General features: G+C 46.2%; 1 protein-coding gene across 1 annotated transcript in view; it reads right to left on the bottom strand.

Moving 5' to 3' along the window:
* Window positions 1-8,386, bottom strand: part of LOC126176611 (solute carrier family 22 member 5-like) — a 96,392-nt gene extending 88,006 nt beyond the window's left edge. Inside the window, exons 1-2 of the mRNA XM_049923771.1 lie at window positions 8,283-8,386; window positions 6,370-6,527 (exon numbers count right to left, since the gene is read on the bottom strand). Coding sequence (XP_049779728.1) covers window positions 6,370-6,527; window positions 8,283-8,386 — 262 coding nt within the window. The remainder of the gene's footprint in view (window positions 1-6,369; window positions 6,528-8,282) is intronic.
* Window positions 8,387-16,377: the final 7,991 nt, after the last annotated feature.

The raw sequence follows: 16,377 nt of genomic DNA, 5'->3' as shown, positions 1-16,377 counted from the left end.
TTTCATGCCGCACAGGTAAGACACTGACAAGGCGAACCAATGGTGTTCTACCAACGCAATAATTGCCAGTGCTTGTGACTAAACAAAAGGGAACTAAAAGCTTATGATGGTGAGAACAATGAGCCATCATTACCAAATCGTCTCTCCGCTTCCTTATAAAATGTATGTACAAACTGATTTATGTGTGATGTATTTCCTCACAAGAGGTCGTGAACATGTAAAAATCACTGTGTATTATATCAACATCACATTATAAAATGATGGATTGAGATCCGTAAACCAGTTCATTTTAGGGTAGGAGGGGCGCATATCAGCTGAACAGCTTGATCAACATGTCGCTCAGTATAGGGAAATACAAAAAGGCAAATTACAATCATTTTGAGCACCTCTGTGCCAAGTGTCATCACAGCCTTAACTTTGTTGTGTGTTGCTTACTTTCTGATCAGGTGGAGAGCTAATTCCAAAAGGGAACCAAGGGTAGTCCAAGTCCCAGTGCATTGCATACGGAGGGCGTGAGGTGAGTAGGTAAGGGGTTGATCAGGCAGTGGTCGTCCAGTACGGAATTTTTACGTTTTGTTTCATGTAATGTGTTTCAAGGGCACTAGGTCACATTTAAGTTTTCTGGTAGTAAGGGAATATGAAATAGGTGCTGACCCAGACAAGTTAAGAGCTAGTTAAGGGTCGACCCAGGGACTGGGTCTTTCCAAAAAGGGGAATAATGTAGCGGCACCACAGTTTAAGATATGAAAGTTAGATTCGGTGCAACATTTCTGAGCACAAGCTACAGCCAGGTGCAGGCCAGAGTGCAGTAAGTTACACTGAACAGCGGTTGCAAAGTAAGGAGTCGTCGAACCGCTGAAAAGAGTAAATGCAGCGGTTTGCACGGCGTAACTACAGGCAAAAGGGGCCCACTGGCGCAACCCAATTGTGGTGCATATGTGACTTGGAGCGGCACATTAGCAAAACAGAGGTGCACAGCCACATACAAATGGGTGTCGTTTTCCAACGAGATTCGTTCAAGTGTGGCAGCTCTCATGGATGACGAGGCATGTCACACCACCGGCTACACGCAGCAACAGATGGAGTGCGAGTGTCCCAGTCCATGGCAGATCATTAGTTCGACCCTCTGAGGCCGACGTGGCGTCCACAGCCAGCCAGTGGTGCACCACTGTTTTGCTCGGTACCGCAGGCAGTCGTCTCGGCCAGCAACAAACGCCGGAGACATCCCAAGATGAGGGTCACAGATTCGGACGCCGGATCGTTGGCGCTTGCCGCTGTGATCTCAGCTATGCCAGTGACGAAGAAGCAACAGTGGGAATGGCCTACGGCTCCTGGCAGAGCAGCACGGAGATATCGAGGATGATGGGCGCTGAGTCAGCTGCTGGTGCACCCATCCTGACAGCATCAGAACGCAGCGGGCCAGTCAAGGCCAGCACGACACAGCATTGTATATCACAGGCTGCTCGGGTGCTCCCTCAGCACTGCGGGGCCCAGTGACGCAGACAGAGGTGAACGAGGACACTGTAGTTTGAAACAATAAATCATTTGGGAAAGTTCTCACCGAATTTTAATACGGCACCTCCTGGCACCCACCCACTGCATTTGGTGTCTCCCTGCTACATTTGGTCATCCTGATACATTCTGTAGCAGAAGTCGCCATTACACTACACTTTTATAAATGTGTCGCAGATCTGTTTCGCTCTGTGTTTTATTGTTTACTTCTCTGCAGTAGATGCTTATTTTCTATATGAACTGTCTCCGGGTTTCGTACTGTTTTTGTTGCTGATTCATACCCTGCATTCTAGAATCATCTTTTACTTCTTTAGGCAGTGCAGTATTTTCCTCAGGTTTTGTGCTGTCGCATTCTACCAAGAACTACCCAGTTTCTATCAATAAATCCTGATAACTTACAGTATAATGTCACTCCTATAACCGTCTGTGTTCTTGCTTCTGTCTTATATCACATAGTTTTAAATTTTCTCCGAAAACTTTTCTCCTGATTTTTCGCAAGTCTGTGTCACATGTTCTCTTCTATGGTATTTACTGTCCACTTATTGGCAGAAATTTCTTGCTCTTTCGTCGTCCCTCCTCCTCCTATTTGGTGATTTATGTTCCTTACATAGAACACACTTTATGGTACCATTAGAGTGCTCATTGCTTTCTAATGGTATGAGACGCCTCTCCATAATTCGTTCTTAAAATTCTTCATTGTTAGGAGGATTTGATATGTGTAACATTAATCACTCTCTTCCTCGTGTATTTTTACATCTGTATTTACATGGTACACACACTGCCACTTGTTTGTTTTCAATGCTGAATTTTCTGATCTGGCCTTTTTACTCACAATGTCCACAAATTACTAATTGTTTATCATAATGTTTTATGTTCTGCCAGATGACCAAGGTCTTGGTGTTCAAAACACCTCCTCACTACTAGAAAGTCTTTCACTGAAGCCGAATGAAATCCAAGACATACTTTTTGTCGCTTCACGAGTGCTGTTATAACCAGGGGGCTCTCATTTCAGTAACTTGATGGACCACTTTTCTTCCCACTGGTTCTGTCCTGAAATGGACTGTAAAGCCGTTTCGGAAGGTTTCCTTGGGCAGTTCATCTTCAGGGTTCTTCAAGTGTATTGAGTCTTTCGGTGTCTTTGCATTTGTGTCCACTGGGATGTGGTACACAATCATTAAAGGTCTCTTAATCTTAGGCTATTCACAAATCAGTTTCTCTTGCACCCTTTTGTTGTTGATTATCTTTTTCGTGACCCTTCATGTAGCAATTTCGAAGACGATTACAAATTTTCTCTTTGGTCTGCTTCATTAAGTTCGTCAGCTTTTGTTGCACTGTCTTTGCCTCTTCATTTGTTCTTGACTTTATGAGCAAAACATTTTGTTCGATTGCTTGCTCTGCTGCGATTTCAGCTGCAGGAGCTGTTTTGCTTGCATCTCTACTTGGTCGCTCTGTTAGTACCACACATCTGCGTGTTTTCTCTAGTTTCGTTAATATTCTCTCGTTTTATTTTTGTAGGTGTTCCGAACTGCACTGCCAGTTAATAAGGCCTGCTTTATAGCGCATTGCGATATTTTTGCCGGTAATTCCACTTTTAGTCCGCTTGTTCTTGGGCTGTGTCATCTTTTTCCCACAGAATTCATTTTCAATAAATACCATCATGTCTTCATACAGCTGCTTCATATTGAGTGGTTTTCTAACTGTAGCGTTTTCCCTTTCGGCGTTATTATTTGTTTTATCCTCGTCAATTGCCACCGTTTCTTTACGTGTAGTCGTACTGACTACATCCGTTTGCCCATTTGATGTCGAGTGCAGTGCAAGGCCTCTCCACTTTAAGAAAGAGGTGCTGGCCACTGGAGTCTTAAGCGAAGCACACGTTCTGACTCGCCTGGAAAGTGTTCCATTAGGTTCAGGAATGGACTATGGACAGGTCAGTCCATTCCAGGAATGTTATTGTCGACAAACGATTGCCTCATAGATGCTGCTTTGTGACAGGGTGCGTTGTCGTGCTAATCCAAACAAATAACGTCTCCTAAGTGGCCCTGTACCATGCGCAGTACACAGTGCTGTTAAATGAGTTGATATGCTACCGAATTTAGTGTTGTTTTCTTAAGCGCAGGAAAAGCAGTAGACAGTAATTACTAAAAACATTGCCATATCATAACACCAACTGCAGGGTTCTTTACTGTAGACACTACACATGATCTTAGGTAACGTTCAGTAGGATTTTGCCGAAGACAAACCCCTCCACTATATTGCCACAGGGTATCACGTGATTCATCACTCCAAACAATTCGTCTCCAACCACCGACTGTCCAGCGGCGTCGCTCTATACGCGGCCTAGAGCATTGCTTAGCACTTACAAAGGGAGGCCACGACGTCTGGAACGCGGATTTACTGGAAACTTCATACACTCGTAGTACTCCACGAGGACAACAAAATGTGTAAGCAGTAGCGCGTACTTCTCCAGCGTTATTGAGAAAATCGCAAGATACTTTCCGTCGTCAAACATACATCTGTGAGTGGCCATTTTCATCATGAAGGGGCGTCAGCCGAGTCCCGTTCGTCAGTTATTTTTATTTTCAACATAGACATTTTCTTTACTATTTATATTATAATTGATATAATGAGAAGAATACGTGTAATCGGATGAACTTTTATTAAATTTACAATGTTATTTGTCAGTCTACAAATTTTTAATATCACAAGTAATATAATAGTCAGGTCTTCAGGGCTCCAGCAAAAATTCGACAGCTCATGAGCCCGCTGAAAGACGATGTAAGCCTTCCAACGCAAGGCGTGCATACAATGCCGTCTAGTTGTGGGCACATTTACGTCGGATACACTGTGCGTACCATTAAACAGCGCCTTGTGGAACACGAGAGGTGTTACCGCCTGCGGTATCCTGAGAAATCACCGACAGCAGGAAACAGAAAATGTACACCGAATTGCATTCGACAAGACATCTGTTATTAAACGGATCAATAATTTCTGGAGTAGCGTCATAAAAGATTGACAACACCCTTAATAAAGACCACTCTGCAGCTGAACACACCTTGGAATCCGGCTACTGGAAGGCTCATGCGGGCTCGCAACGATAAAATTACCATATAAGGCACCGTAGTGAGTAGCAGTGTTTTCGCAGAAGGTAGCTCGGCCACATAAGGGCAGCAGCAGCGTTCACACGACATTCAGTGCCTCGCCAACTACACTCACGCTCATAAATTAAGGATAAAAGGAGAATGCGGTGCCACACAACGTGGCACTAGACAAAACTGGCGCTAATAGCATAGTAACATATGGAACACACACGACACAGATCTGTAAGTCCACGGTATTGGTGATAAGTTGATAAGACCACTCCGAAACACATGTGCTACAAAACGCCACTGTTTCCTGCGCATGTACCCCCACATCAATACGGGATATGATAACAATGCACACGTACAAAGGCCACACAACGGGTCTGGATCAGGTAGTCGAGCAGCTGCTGGGGTATAGCCTCCCATTCTTGCACCAGTGCCTGTCGGAGCTCCTGCAGAGTACTAGTGGTTTGAAGACGTGTAGCAATAGGTCAACAAAGAGGGGGTTTAGGTCTGGAGAACTGGCAGGCCGCTCCATTCGCCTGATATCTTCTGTTCCGATGTGCTGCTGCACGATGGCAGCTCGGTGGCGCCGTGCGTTATCATCCATCAGGAGGTAGGTGGGACCCACTGTACGCACCACTGAAAAGGCGGACATACTGGTGCAAAATGATGTTCCAGTACACCTGACCTCTTACAGTTCCTCTGTCAGAGACATGCAGGGGTGTATGTGCATCAATCATAACCCCATCACACATCATCAAACCACGACCTCCATATAGGTCCGTTTCAAGGACATTAAGGGGTTGGTATCTGGTTCCTGGTTCACGCCAGATGAAAACCCGGCCGGAATCACTGTTCAGACTACACCTGGACGTCCGTGAACATAACCTGGGACCACTGTTCCAGTGACCAAGTACTCTGTTCTTGACACCAGGCTTTACGGTCCCTCCTGTGACCAGGGGTCAGGGGAATGCACCTTACAGGTCTCCGGGCGAATAAACAATGTCTGTTCAGTCGTCTGTAGACTGTGTGTCTGGAGACGGCAGTACCGGTGGCTGCGGTAAGGTCCCGAGCAAGGCTACCTGCAGTACTGCGTGGCCGTCTGTGGGCATTGAAGGTGAGATATCGGTCTTCTTGTGGTGTTGTACACTGTGGACGTCCGTACTGTAGCGCCTGGACACGTTTCCGGTCTGCTGGAATAGTTGCCATAATCTTGAGATCACACTTTGTGGCACACAGAGGGCCTGTGATACGACCTGCTGTGTTTGACCAGCCTCCAGTTGCCCTAGTACTCTACCCCTCATAACGTCATCAATATGTGCTATTTGAGCCATCTTCAACACACCACTAGCACGTCTGAACACGTCTGCACACTTACTCGCTGCCCCATACTCTGAAATGCACCAACATACCTCTGTGTATGCGGACTGCTGCCAGCGCCATCGAGCGCCGACCGCAGGTCAAATGAACCCGCATGGTCATACCCCGAGGTCATTTAAAACCGCAGACCGCCCACGAGAGAGTTGTTTCACCATGTATTAGCATTATCCTTAATTTATGAGCATGAGTGTAGTTCTCAGCTCGAAGCTCCTGGACATATGACCACGCGGTCCGGATGGAAGCTCGAGAACAGTTATCAAAGAAGAAAAGAGTAAAGAAACAGGAGAAGCCCTCTGTCAGAGTAGTTTCCCGTTCTTTCTATGAAAAATACTTCTTAAGGTTTTTCTAAACGTCGCTCTCGCGTTGCTGCAACACATTGTTTTCCCCTACTCACCTACAGATACCGCCGACTCCAGCATTACGCCTACAGCGCCCCCCACCAGCGACTCCGCCACGACAAACAGCGGGAGCAGAGACGGCGTGAACAGCATCGCCACCCTGCTGACGACATGCATCACCACGCAGGCCAACTGCAGCGGGCGACGTCCGTACCTGCAACCAGCGTATATCCGCTTGCTTCACAAATATTCCATTTCCCAGATATTTCTGTAAAATGTGTCAAGACACAAAGGAATTGAAGACATTAGCTGCCATCCTCGCCGTAATTATACACTACTGGCCATTAAAATTGCTACACCAAGAAGAAATGCAGATGACAAACGAGTATTCATACTAGAACTGACATGTGACTACATTTTCACGCAGTTTGGGTGCATAGATCTTGAGAAATCAGTACCCAGAACAACCACCTCTGGCCGTAATAAAGGCCTTGATACGCCTGGGCATTGAGTCAAACAGAGCTTGGATGGTGCGTACAAGTACAGCTGCCCATGCAGCTTCAACACGATAACACAGTTCATCAGGAGTACTGACTGGCGTATTGTGATGAGCCAGTTGCTCGGCCACCATTGACCAGACGTTTTCAATTGATGAGAGATCTGGAGAATGTGCTGACCAGGGCAGCAGTCGACCATTTTCTGTATCCAGAAAGGCCCGTACAGGACCTGCAACATGCGGTCGTGCATTATCCTGATGAAGTGTAGGGTTTAGCAGGAATCGCATGAAGGGTAGAGCCACGGGTCGTAACACATCTGAAATGTAACGTCCACTGTTCAAAGTGCCGTCAATGCGAACAAGAGGTGACAGAGACGTGTAACCAATGGCACCCCATACAAAAAAAAAAAAAAAAAAACTCTTAACTGACTGAGGTCGTCTCCCGTTCGAGTGTTGTCATTGATGTAAAGTTCTGCACCTGAATTGCAAATGGGTGACCAAGGATGCCATGAACAGTTCCCATGCTGCGTGAAGCCGGCCGTTGTGGCCGTGCGGTTCTAGGCGCTTCAGTCTGGAAACGCGTGAACGCTATGGTCGGAGGTTCGAATCCAGCCTCGGGCATGGATGTGTGTGATGTCCTTAGGTTAGTTAGGTTTAAGTAGTTCTAAGTTCTAGGGGACTGATGACCACAGATGTTAAGTCCCATAGTGCTCAGAGCCATTTTAACCCATGCTGTGTGACCGAAATTTTCGTTCCATGACAACGCTGGGGGAGAAGGGGGGGATGGGGTAGGAGGGGGGAGATTACCTCAATCGGTAAAACGTTCTTCTTTTTTTATACTCCAGATGACAGAATTTTAGTCTTCAGAAATCAGTCGTGTAGGCAATAAAAATATTTATGATGCAGCAGCTGTTGTGCGGCTACTGAAATTTTCAAAATACAATTGTGGCTGCTCCACAAGAATTCGAAGAAAAAGTATAGTCAGAGAGTTAAATATCAGCACTGGCTAGCAAGAAATAACGCGACACCCTAGGGCCCTGTTCTCGCCATGCACGCACTCATAAAACATTTGCCAGACATCTGGGGGGATTTTTCAGATAAGACCTGCTTCAGCCTGACCTCAGTGAATCTTCTTCTCCTTTGCAGGAAGTCATTTTCCTTCAAGTAAAGGTTCCTCCCTAAATATGAACTGCATTTCATGGACGTACTGTGCATTATTCCTACCGCCACGTGGTTGCATGGAGAGCTGGCGGCAACTTCTGCTGGTTGTTTGTGAGCTTACAACTCAGCGTGTGCCAGCTCTCCAAGTGGCTCACTGCTCCCTTCAGTCAGATGTAGCGCTCTGGTGTACGGGCGATCGCAATGCCACTACCCGTTCTTGTACTGACAAACAGGGATTGTTCATATCCTTTAAGACCAAATGGTAACAGAAAATACAAAGATAATAAGAATAGAAGGATTTTTTTTAATTACATGTCACCCATGTAGCCTAACAGCAGTCCCAGGACTGCTCCAATGTTCTGTGCGTAGAACATGACGTCACTGACGATGTGCATGTCGTCGCAGACCCAGTTCATCTCTGACGGCACCGTCTGAGTGTACCACGTGTCGTCGTACTCCCAGCCGTGCTGGCAGGGCACCTCGGAAGCAGCGTCCAGGGCGCTTCCGTTGTACATCAGGCACTTGCTGAATGTTCCTCCTTCCCTGTGTAACATACGTAGAACCTCATTGTTAATGCATTCTGCAACATAATTTGAAAACTAAAGCACTGGATACAACTAGTAATCTAGGACAAAATCCAGAAACCGTTTGAGAAATGTGGTTTGCAGACTGTTGTATTGCCTAACAAAAAACTAGAATCAGCCACAGGACACCAGAGAGAATTATCGTTTACTGATGCTCGTTCGCTCCTCTGTGTTTCGTGAGGTGCACTGGATTCATTCCACAGCTGTTTTCTACTGATAGGACTAGAGTGTAAGGAACCTGTTTCGGAAGACACCATTCAGACCTACTATGTGGACGAATTAAACTACTAGTACGTTAAATTTGCCTAATTTTCTGACAAAGTGAAGCACCAAGCATGTTGATGAGGTACTCCTATGGCCAACGAGATACCCATATCTCTGCCTGACAGAACACACGTTGGGCAAGCTCGGATGTCAACTTAGAACTACTTAAACCTAACTAACCTAAGGACATCACATACATCCATGCCCGAGGCAGGCCAGGAGATAGAGGAGCAGTTACAACATCTGTAGGTCAGCTTGCCTCGGATACAACGGCAATAGAACCAATGCATGCATCCAGGACTGAGTGCTCGTAACGCCTTTCTGATAAATGGGCTAACACTTCCAGGATTTTGGAAAATTTGACTCTGTTTTTTAGTCACTGCAGTAAGTTCACAAAGCCCTCAACTCATGAATTTTCAATTCGTTTCCTCCTTCCTTTTCGGTGCTTCACTTCTTTTGTGAGGCACTGAGTGAGAAATGAAGAAGTGGTCTGTGATGGAAAATAAATATTTTTCAACAGGATTAAAACATAATTGAAATGGTGTAAATCCACCAGGTTTCATCCATGAATCTATTGCTGCTTTAATATGTTGTTATTTACTTTGCACAAATATGGTCTTAATGTACAAGTTCCTAGAACTGTAAGCGAATGATAATGTGAATGAGCCGCGGCGCGGCTGTCGGGCGCAAGACGCTATCGATTACTCCTCTGGTTGAGGTTGGCGCTATGTGCGATCGCGAGCGCCTCCTGTCTGAGCGGGTCCTAACGAGGGAGGGAGTGCGAGTACGGGGGTCTGGGGCGGACAGCAGGGGAGACGGACACTGCGGCCGCACTCTGAGGCGACGAGAGAAGAGTTGTTGTGCACGGCCGAGAAGGGAGCGTGGAGCAAGGCGGCAGTCAGCATCGCTTTCCGGGGGACACAGAGTTCGGCAGTCCAGCGAGCAGACACCAGCTCCGGGAGCAGTGCTCCGGTTTGTGGACGTGACGTGGGTCGTATATGGCGCAGTATAGTTGCTTGGTACGCATCTGCTGCTCCCTTTATGCCCACGTGTGTTGTTCTGTCCGTATGTGCATTGAAAAGGTTACGCTCCGGCTTGAACAGTGGCTTGTGCTTTACATTCATGCATCCTGACTAATTTGTTTTGCTGCAGGCAGCTGTAATTTTCGTCGCGATTGCCTTAGCCCGGTGGTGCCTAGTATCCGAGAACAAGACAGCTAACGTGTGACCTGTTGTTTTGGGTTTTGGAGTCCTGTTTGGGCAACCTGCTTATCACGCACACAAATGTATAGCTGCCGAGTGAGGTTAGTCCTAATCTTGTGGAACTGAGCTTTCAGTGACTGGTTCGTCTGCAAGTTAATTAATTTAACTTTTGTGGTGTGTTGTTTTTTTGCTTTCAATGGTGAATTTCTTGTCATTCATTTGTGTAAGTTTCGCCGTTAATTATAACTGTGAGTAAGATAGCAAGGTCTTGAAGGGCTTGCGTATCCTGACTGCAATTTGGCAACTGTTTAATTTGATTTCTTGTTTATCGGTCTGGTGGAAACTTATGCCAAATTTACTAATTTCCTCCAGTGGTCCGGATGTTGGTTTGAAGGTAAATCCGTTGGTAAATCTTTACTGGACCTAACTGTTAACTGATCTTGCGTTGGACTAATGCCATTATTAAATAGTTTCTTGTGTTCTATAAATCGTATTACCATAGACAAGGAGACAGGGCACATCCTGTGGTCGAGGGGTAGGCACGGTTGCTGCTTTGCGCGTGGCGTCTTGTCGCTCGCTATCATTTCCCGCGTTAGTACGGGCGGCGGGAGATTTGTTTGCTCGTGGTTGTGTGGCCGCTAGTCAACTGTGCTTGCTCCCGCTTCAGGGTGTGCCGTGTTTCGTAAGGCGTACGCCGACTTTCAGTCACTGTTACTCCTCTGTTGCTGTCGGTCGCTTACCGAAACGTTAGTCTGTTTTAGCACGGTGGCCACTGGGCCGTGACGATGTCGGTTGATGACCAGCGTTGGGGCGGTCGTCCGCTCTGAGTGGCTACGGTCGCTTGGACTTGGCAGTTACCTTCTGGTTAAACAGATGAAACTTGTTTATTTGCTGTAAATTCCTAAGTATTTTGTGAGAAAAGTTGTAACTCAGCTTTTCATGATTTTATAGAATTCAAGCATTTTGGTAAGGCATTTTCCTATCTATGTTTTATTTAAATGAGAATTCTTTATTGAGGTTATTCACCTGCTGAAGCTTAACATAAAATTGGTAACTTAGCTTTCATGATTTTACTTAATGTAAGCATTCTTGTAAAGCAGTCCTTTATCTACGTTTTATTGATTGGTAATTCTTTATTGGGGATATTCACTGGTTGAAGGTTAACATATGTTTGTAACCAAGTTTATGTCCCTGCTTAATTGACATTTGTTAAGAGCCTTTATTGCTGGAAGATCATTAAAGCTTGGGTGGTTGTAATTGTGAATACTGTTGTCTATGTTGTGGGATACCCTTCCACTTCCACAGCCAAGCTGTCCTATCTACCAGTACAGTGAAGACCGTAAGGGAATGACACTGTGTCAAATGTGCAAATGTGGTAGTCCTTACTCAAAGGGGGGGAGTAATGTTGTTCGGTAATTTGTCTTCAAAACAATTACCGGTATACAAATTCATTGCCTTTCAAGTCACCACCAACTCTCTCCTGAACCAGAAATGAAACATGGAAACACATTTTAAAATGTTTAATTTCTAATGTATTTTCAAAAATCGGAAATTACACATTCAGAAATATGTGGGGTTTTTAACGATACATCAGTGAGATCCAGTGAATACCATTACCATTTTGGTTCATGTGGTGGAGCGGAGCCTGTGATCTGGAGCAAAAGGTTGGAATCAAACAACAAGAGGAGTGCACAATGGACATGGAGGCGAGAATCAAATTGGAACACAAATAAGTCTGTTACATTTACTGATCTGTTTCCAACTGAAGGCATTCCTCTAATTTCTGCACACACGCACACACACACACACACACACACACACACACACATAGGGCATATCATTGATAATTCATACTGTTCTTTGACCAATAGGAGACATATTTCAAGTGACTGAAAACCAGTGCAGGGCCAACGGCCTTGCCGCAATGGTAATACCTTTTCCCGTCAGATCACTGAAGATAAGCACTGCCTAGCGCTGTTGGCAAGCGGGGTGCACGCAGCCCTTGTGAGGCAAAGTGAGGTGCTACTTGGTTGAGAAGTAGCGGCTCCGGTCTCGTAAACTAACAAAACGGCTGGGAAAGCAGATATCACCAATATCATTTTCTCATTGTTTAGCAGGGGTCAACTCAAAACAAATAGCGCTCATCGCGCATTCCATGCCAGCGTCGACAAGAAGTGTCGCTTTTTGTTTCCCATTACAAACAAAATGATACTTAAAGCGTAATTCCAAGTACCCATTCTATAGAGCTGATCCAGGTTAGTGTGAGGGTAATTACCCCTGAGGGGTAAATGAAATTTTCTAAACTGAAACTAAATCATTTTCAAAAGATTTTGAAGTTTGTGGTAAGGTCTTATACAACCAAACTGCTGAGGTCATCGGCCCCTAGGCTTACGCACTACTTAATCTAACGTAAACTAACTTACACGCACACATCAATGCCCTGGGGAGGACTCGAACCTCCGACGGGGGGAGCCGCGCAGACCGACACAAGGCGCCTCAGAACGCGCGGCTACCTCGCGTGAACATTTGCAAAATATTCTTACTATTATCACAATTTTGTAAGAATGTAATACTGACTATATAAATTATCAATAATTATTGTTTCTCAATTAGCTGCATTAATACGGTGGAGGGTACAGGTTCCTCACATAGACCAATACACACATACGTTGCGCTCTGTCCCGTACATCGCTGATGATAAAAGCGAGACATACACGTAACAAATGCTAATTATCTGAAGAAAACGTCTTCTCGAAGCTATAGATAGGACCTGCAGTAGTTCAGAAACTGCACCATTACTCTCTTCCAAAGACATAAAAGAAATAATTGACAGGATATAACAGCAGTAATTCCACAATCGCTGTTATTATTGCTATTATTATTATTGGTATTACAACTACACTACTGGCCATTAAAATTGCTACAACAAGAAAAAATGCATATGATAAACGGATATTCATTGGAAAAATGTATTAAACTAGAACTGACATGTGATTACATGGTCATGCAATTTGGGTGAATAGATCCTGAGAAATCAGTACCCAGAACAACCACCTCTGGCCGTAATAAAGGCCTTAATACGCCTGGGCATTGAGTCAAACAGAGCTTGGATGGTGTGTACAAGTACAGCTGCCAATGCAGCTTCAACACGGTAACACAGTTCATCAAGAGTACTGACTGGCGTATTGTGACGAGCCAGTTGCTCGGCCACCATTGACCAGACGTTTTCAATTGGTGAGAGATCTGGAGAATGTGCTGGCCAGGGCAGAAGTCGAACACTTTCTGTATCCAGCAAGGCCCGTACAGGACCTGCTTCATGCGGTCGTGCATTATCCTGCTGAAGTGTAGGGTTTTGCAGGGATCGAATGAAGGGTAGAGCTTCGGGTCGTAACACATCTGAAATGTAACTTAACCGTTCAAAGTGCCGTCAATGCGAACAAGAGGTGACCGAGACGAGTAACCAGTGGCAACCCCTAGCATCACGCCGGGTGATACACCAGTATGGCGATGACGAATACACGTTTCCAAAGTGCGTTCACCGCGATGTCGCCAAACACGGTTGCAACCATCATGCCCGCATCTCGTGGTCGTGCGGTAGCGTTCTCGCTTCCCACGCCCGGGTTCCCGGGTTCGATTCCCGGCGGGGTCCGGGATTTTCTCTGCCTCGTGATGGCTGGGTGTTGTGTGCTGTCCTTAGGTTAGTTAGGTTTAAGTAGTTCTAAGTTCTAGGGGACTGATGACCATAGATGTTAAGTCCCATAGTGCTCAGAGCCATAGAGCAACCATCATGCTCCTGTAAACAGAACCTGGATTCATCCGAAAAATGACGTTTTGCCATTCGTGCACCCAGGTTCGTCGTTGAGTACACCGTCGCAGGCGCTCCTGTCTGTGATGCAGCGTCAAGGGTAACCGCAGCCATGGTCTCCGAGCTGATAGTCCATTTTGCTGCAAACGTCGTCGAACTGTGTGTGCAGATGGTTGTTGTCTTGCAAACGTCCCCATCTGTTGACTCAGGGATCGAGACGTGGCTGCACGATCCTTTACAGCCGTGCGGATAAGATGCCTTTCATCTCAACTGCTAGTGATACGAGGCCGTTGGGATCCAGCACGTCGTTCCGTAATACCCTCCTGAACCCACCGATTCCATATTCTGCTAACAGTCATTGGATCTCGACCAACGCCGCAACAATGTCGCGATACGATAAACCGCAATCGCGATAGGCTACAATCCGACCTTTATCAAAGTCGGAAACGTGATGGTACGCATTTCTCCTCCTTACACGAGGCATCGCAACAACGTTTCACTAGGCAACGCCGGTCAACTCATGTCAGCACGTTGTAGGTGTCGCCACCGGCGATAACCTTGTGTGAATGCTCTGAAAAGCTAATAATTTGCATATCACAGCATCTTCTTCCTGTCGGTTAAATTTCGCGTCTGTAGCACGTCATCTTCGTAGTGTAGGAATTTTAATGGCCAGCGCATTACTGTAGTGTCTGAAGTCCGACGCAAATCATTAACAGTCGGAAGTCTTCCAATTTCCGACCATTCAGAAGTAGGAGGGCAGCTATCAATCGAACAGTAACAACAGTGCACACATTTTAATTTGGCTGATTTTAAATGGATCTGCAGTGTGCACGTCAAGCAATTGTACAATTGACAGTAATAATGCCAGGGAATTGTGCTTTGTAACAAGTTGGCTGGTTCAAATGGCTCTGAGCACTGTGGGACTCAACATCTATGGTCATCAGTCTCCTAGAACTTAGAACTACTTAAACCTAACTAACCTAAGGACAGCACACAACACCCAGCCATCACGAGGCAGAGAAAATCCCGGACCCCGCCGGGAATCGAACCCGGGAACCCGGGCGTGGGAAGGGAGAATTGTAACAAGTGTCTGCCCTCACCGCGGATAGTTAGCTTTCTTATCTGAGAAGGAGTTGTGGGTAACACTTGTTATGCACCACGAACTCCTTCGTCATTCATTCTAACACCTTGTCCTCCCCCCCCCCTCCCTCACCCCCCCCCCCCCCCCCCCGCGCCCGCCAAACATACACACAAACCAAGTATCATTCATCTTTCGTCATTTTAAAAATAAATGTGTTTCAAGGAAAGTCTTTCATTCTAGAGTTTAGTTTGGTGCTGAAGATGGTAATGTGGAGGAGGGCGGCGGTACAAACGGCAGGGCAGGTCAGGTGGTGGGAGGGGGTTAGGGCAGGGGTGCTAGTTATTGTCTGATTGCACTTGGCGGTAATGGTGTGGAAAAGATTGGGAACCACTGGTCTAGTGCTATATTTTTATCGATATTTATTAACGAGGTTAGTAAAACACAAACAATAACCGGTACTACAGTACCGACTGAGCACCACTGCATGATTGGCAGGAGCAGTCAGCACACACCAGGCCAGTCCTGTAACTGCTTGAGTAATGGTTATTCTTCGAGTTTTACTGACCCTTTTAAATACATATGCATAAAATAAATATTGAACTAGACGAATCAGGAAACCCCTTATTGAATGAGCACGTAAAATTCCGCTAATAAATCATTTTGTTTCTAAAGGGGAAACAAGCCGATACTTTCCGTCGAGACTGGGCATCGCATGAAAAACGTGACGAGGAGTACTGACTCCAGCTACACGCTGCAGAAACGACAGTGCAGATGTCTGACGAAACACCGGAGAATATGTGCCTGACAACTGCTAGGAGAGACACACGGTATACACTATGTGATGAAAAGTATCCGGACACCTGGCTCAAAATGACATACACGTTCGTGGCGCGCTCCATCGGTAATTCTGGAATTCAATATGGTGTTGGCCTAGATGACAGCTTCCACTCTCGCAGCAGCTTCCACTCTCGCAGGCATACTTTCAATCAGGTGCTGGATGGTTTCTTGAGGAATGGCAACCCATTCTTCACGGAGTGCTGCACTGAGGAGAGGCATCGACGTCAGTGCACTGGCACGAAGTCGGCGTACCAAAACATCCCAAGGGTGTTCTATAGGATTCAGGTCAGGACTCTGTGCAGGCCAGTCCATTACAGGGATGTTACTGTCGTGTAACCACTCCCTCACAGGCCGTGCATTATGAACAGGTGCTCGATCGTGTTGAAAGATGCAATCGCCATCCCCGATTTGCTCTTCCACTGTGGGGAGCGAGAAGGTGCTTAAAACATCCATGTAGGCCTGTGCTGTGGTAGTGCCACGCAAAACAACAAGGGGCGCTAGCCCCTTCCATGAGAAACACGACCATACCATAACATCACCGCCTCCGAATTTTACTGTTGGTACTACACACGCTGGCAGATGACGTTCACCGGGCATTCCCCATACCCGCACCCTGCCATCGGATCGCCATTTT

This window comes from Schistocerca cancellata, chromosome 3 (assembly GCF_023864275.1).
Source record: "Schistocerca cancellata isolate TAMUIC-IGC-003103 chromosome 3, iqSchCanc2.1, whole genome shotgun sequence".
Taxonomy (NCBI): domain Eukaryota; kingdom Metazoa; phylum Arthropoda; class Insecta; order Orthoptera; family Acrididae; genus Schistocerca; species Schistocerca cancellata.
The sequence above is the reverse complement of the archived record's forward strand: the minus strand, read 5'-3'. Positions and strand labels throughout refer to the sequence as shown.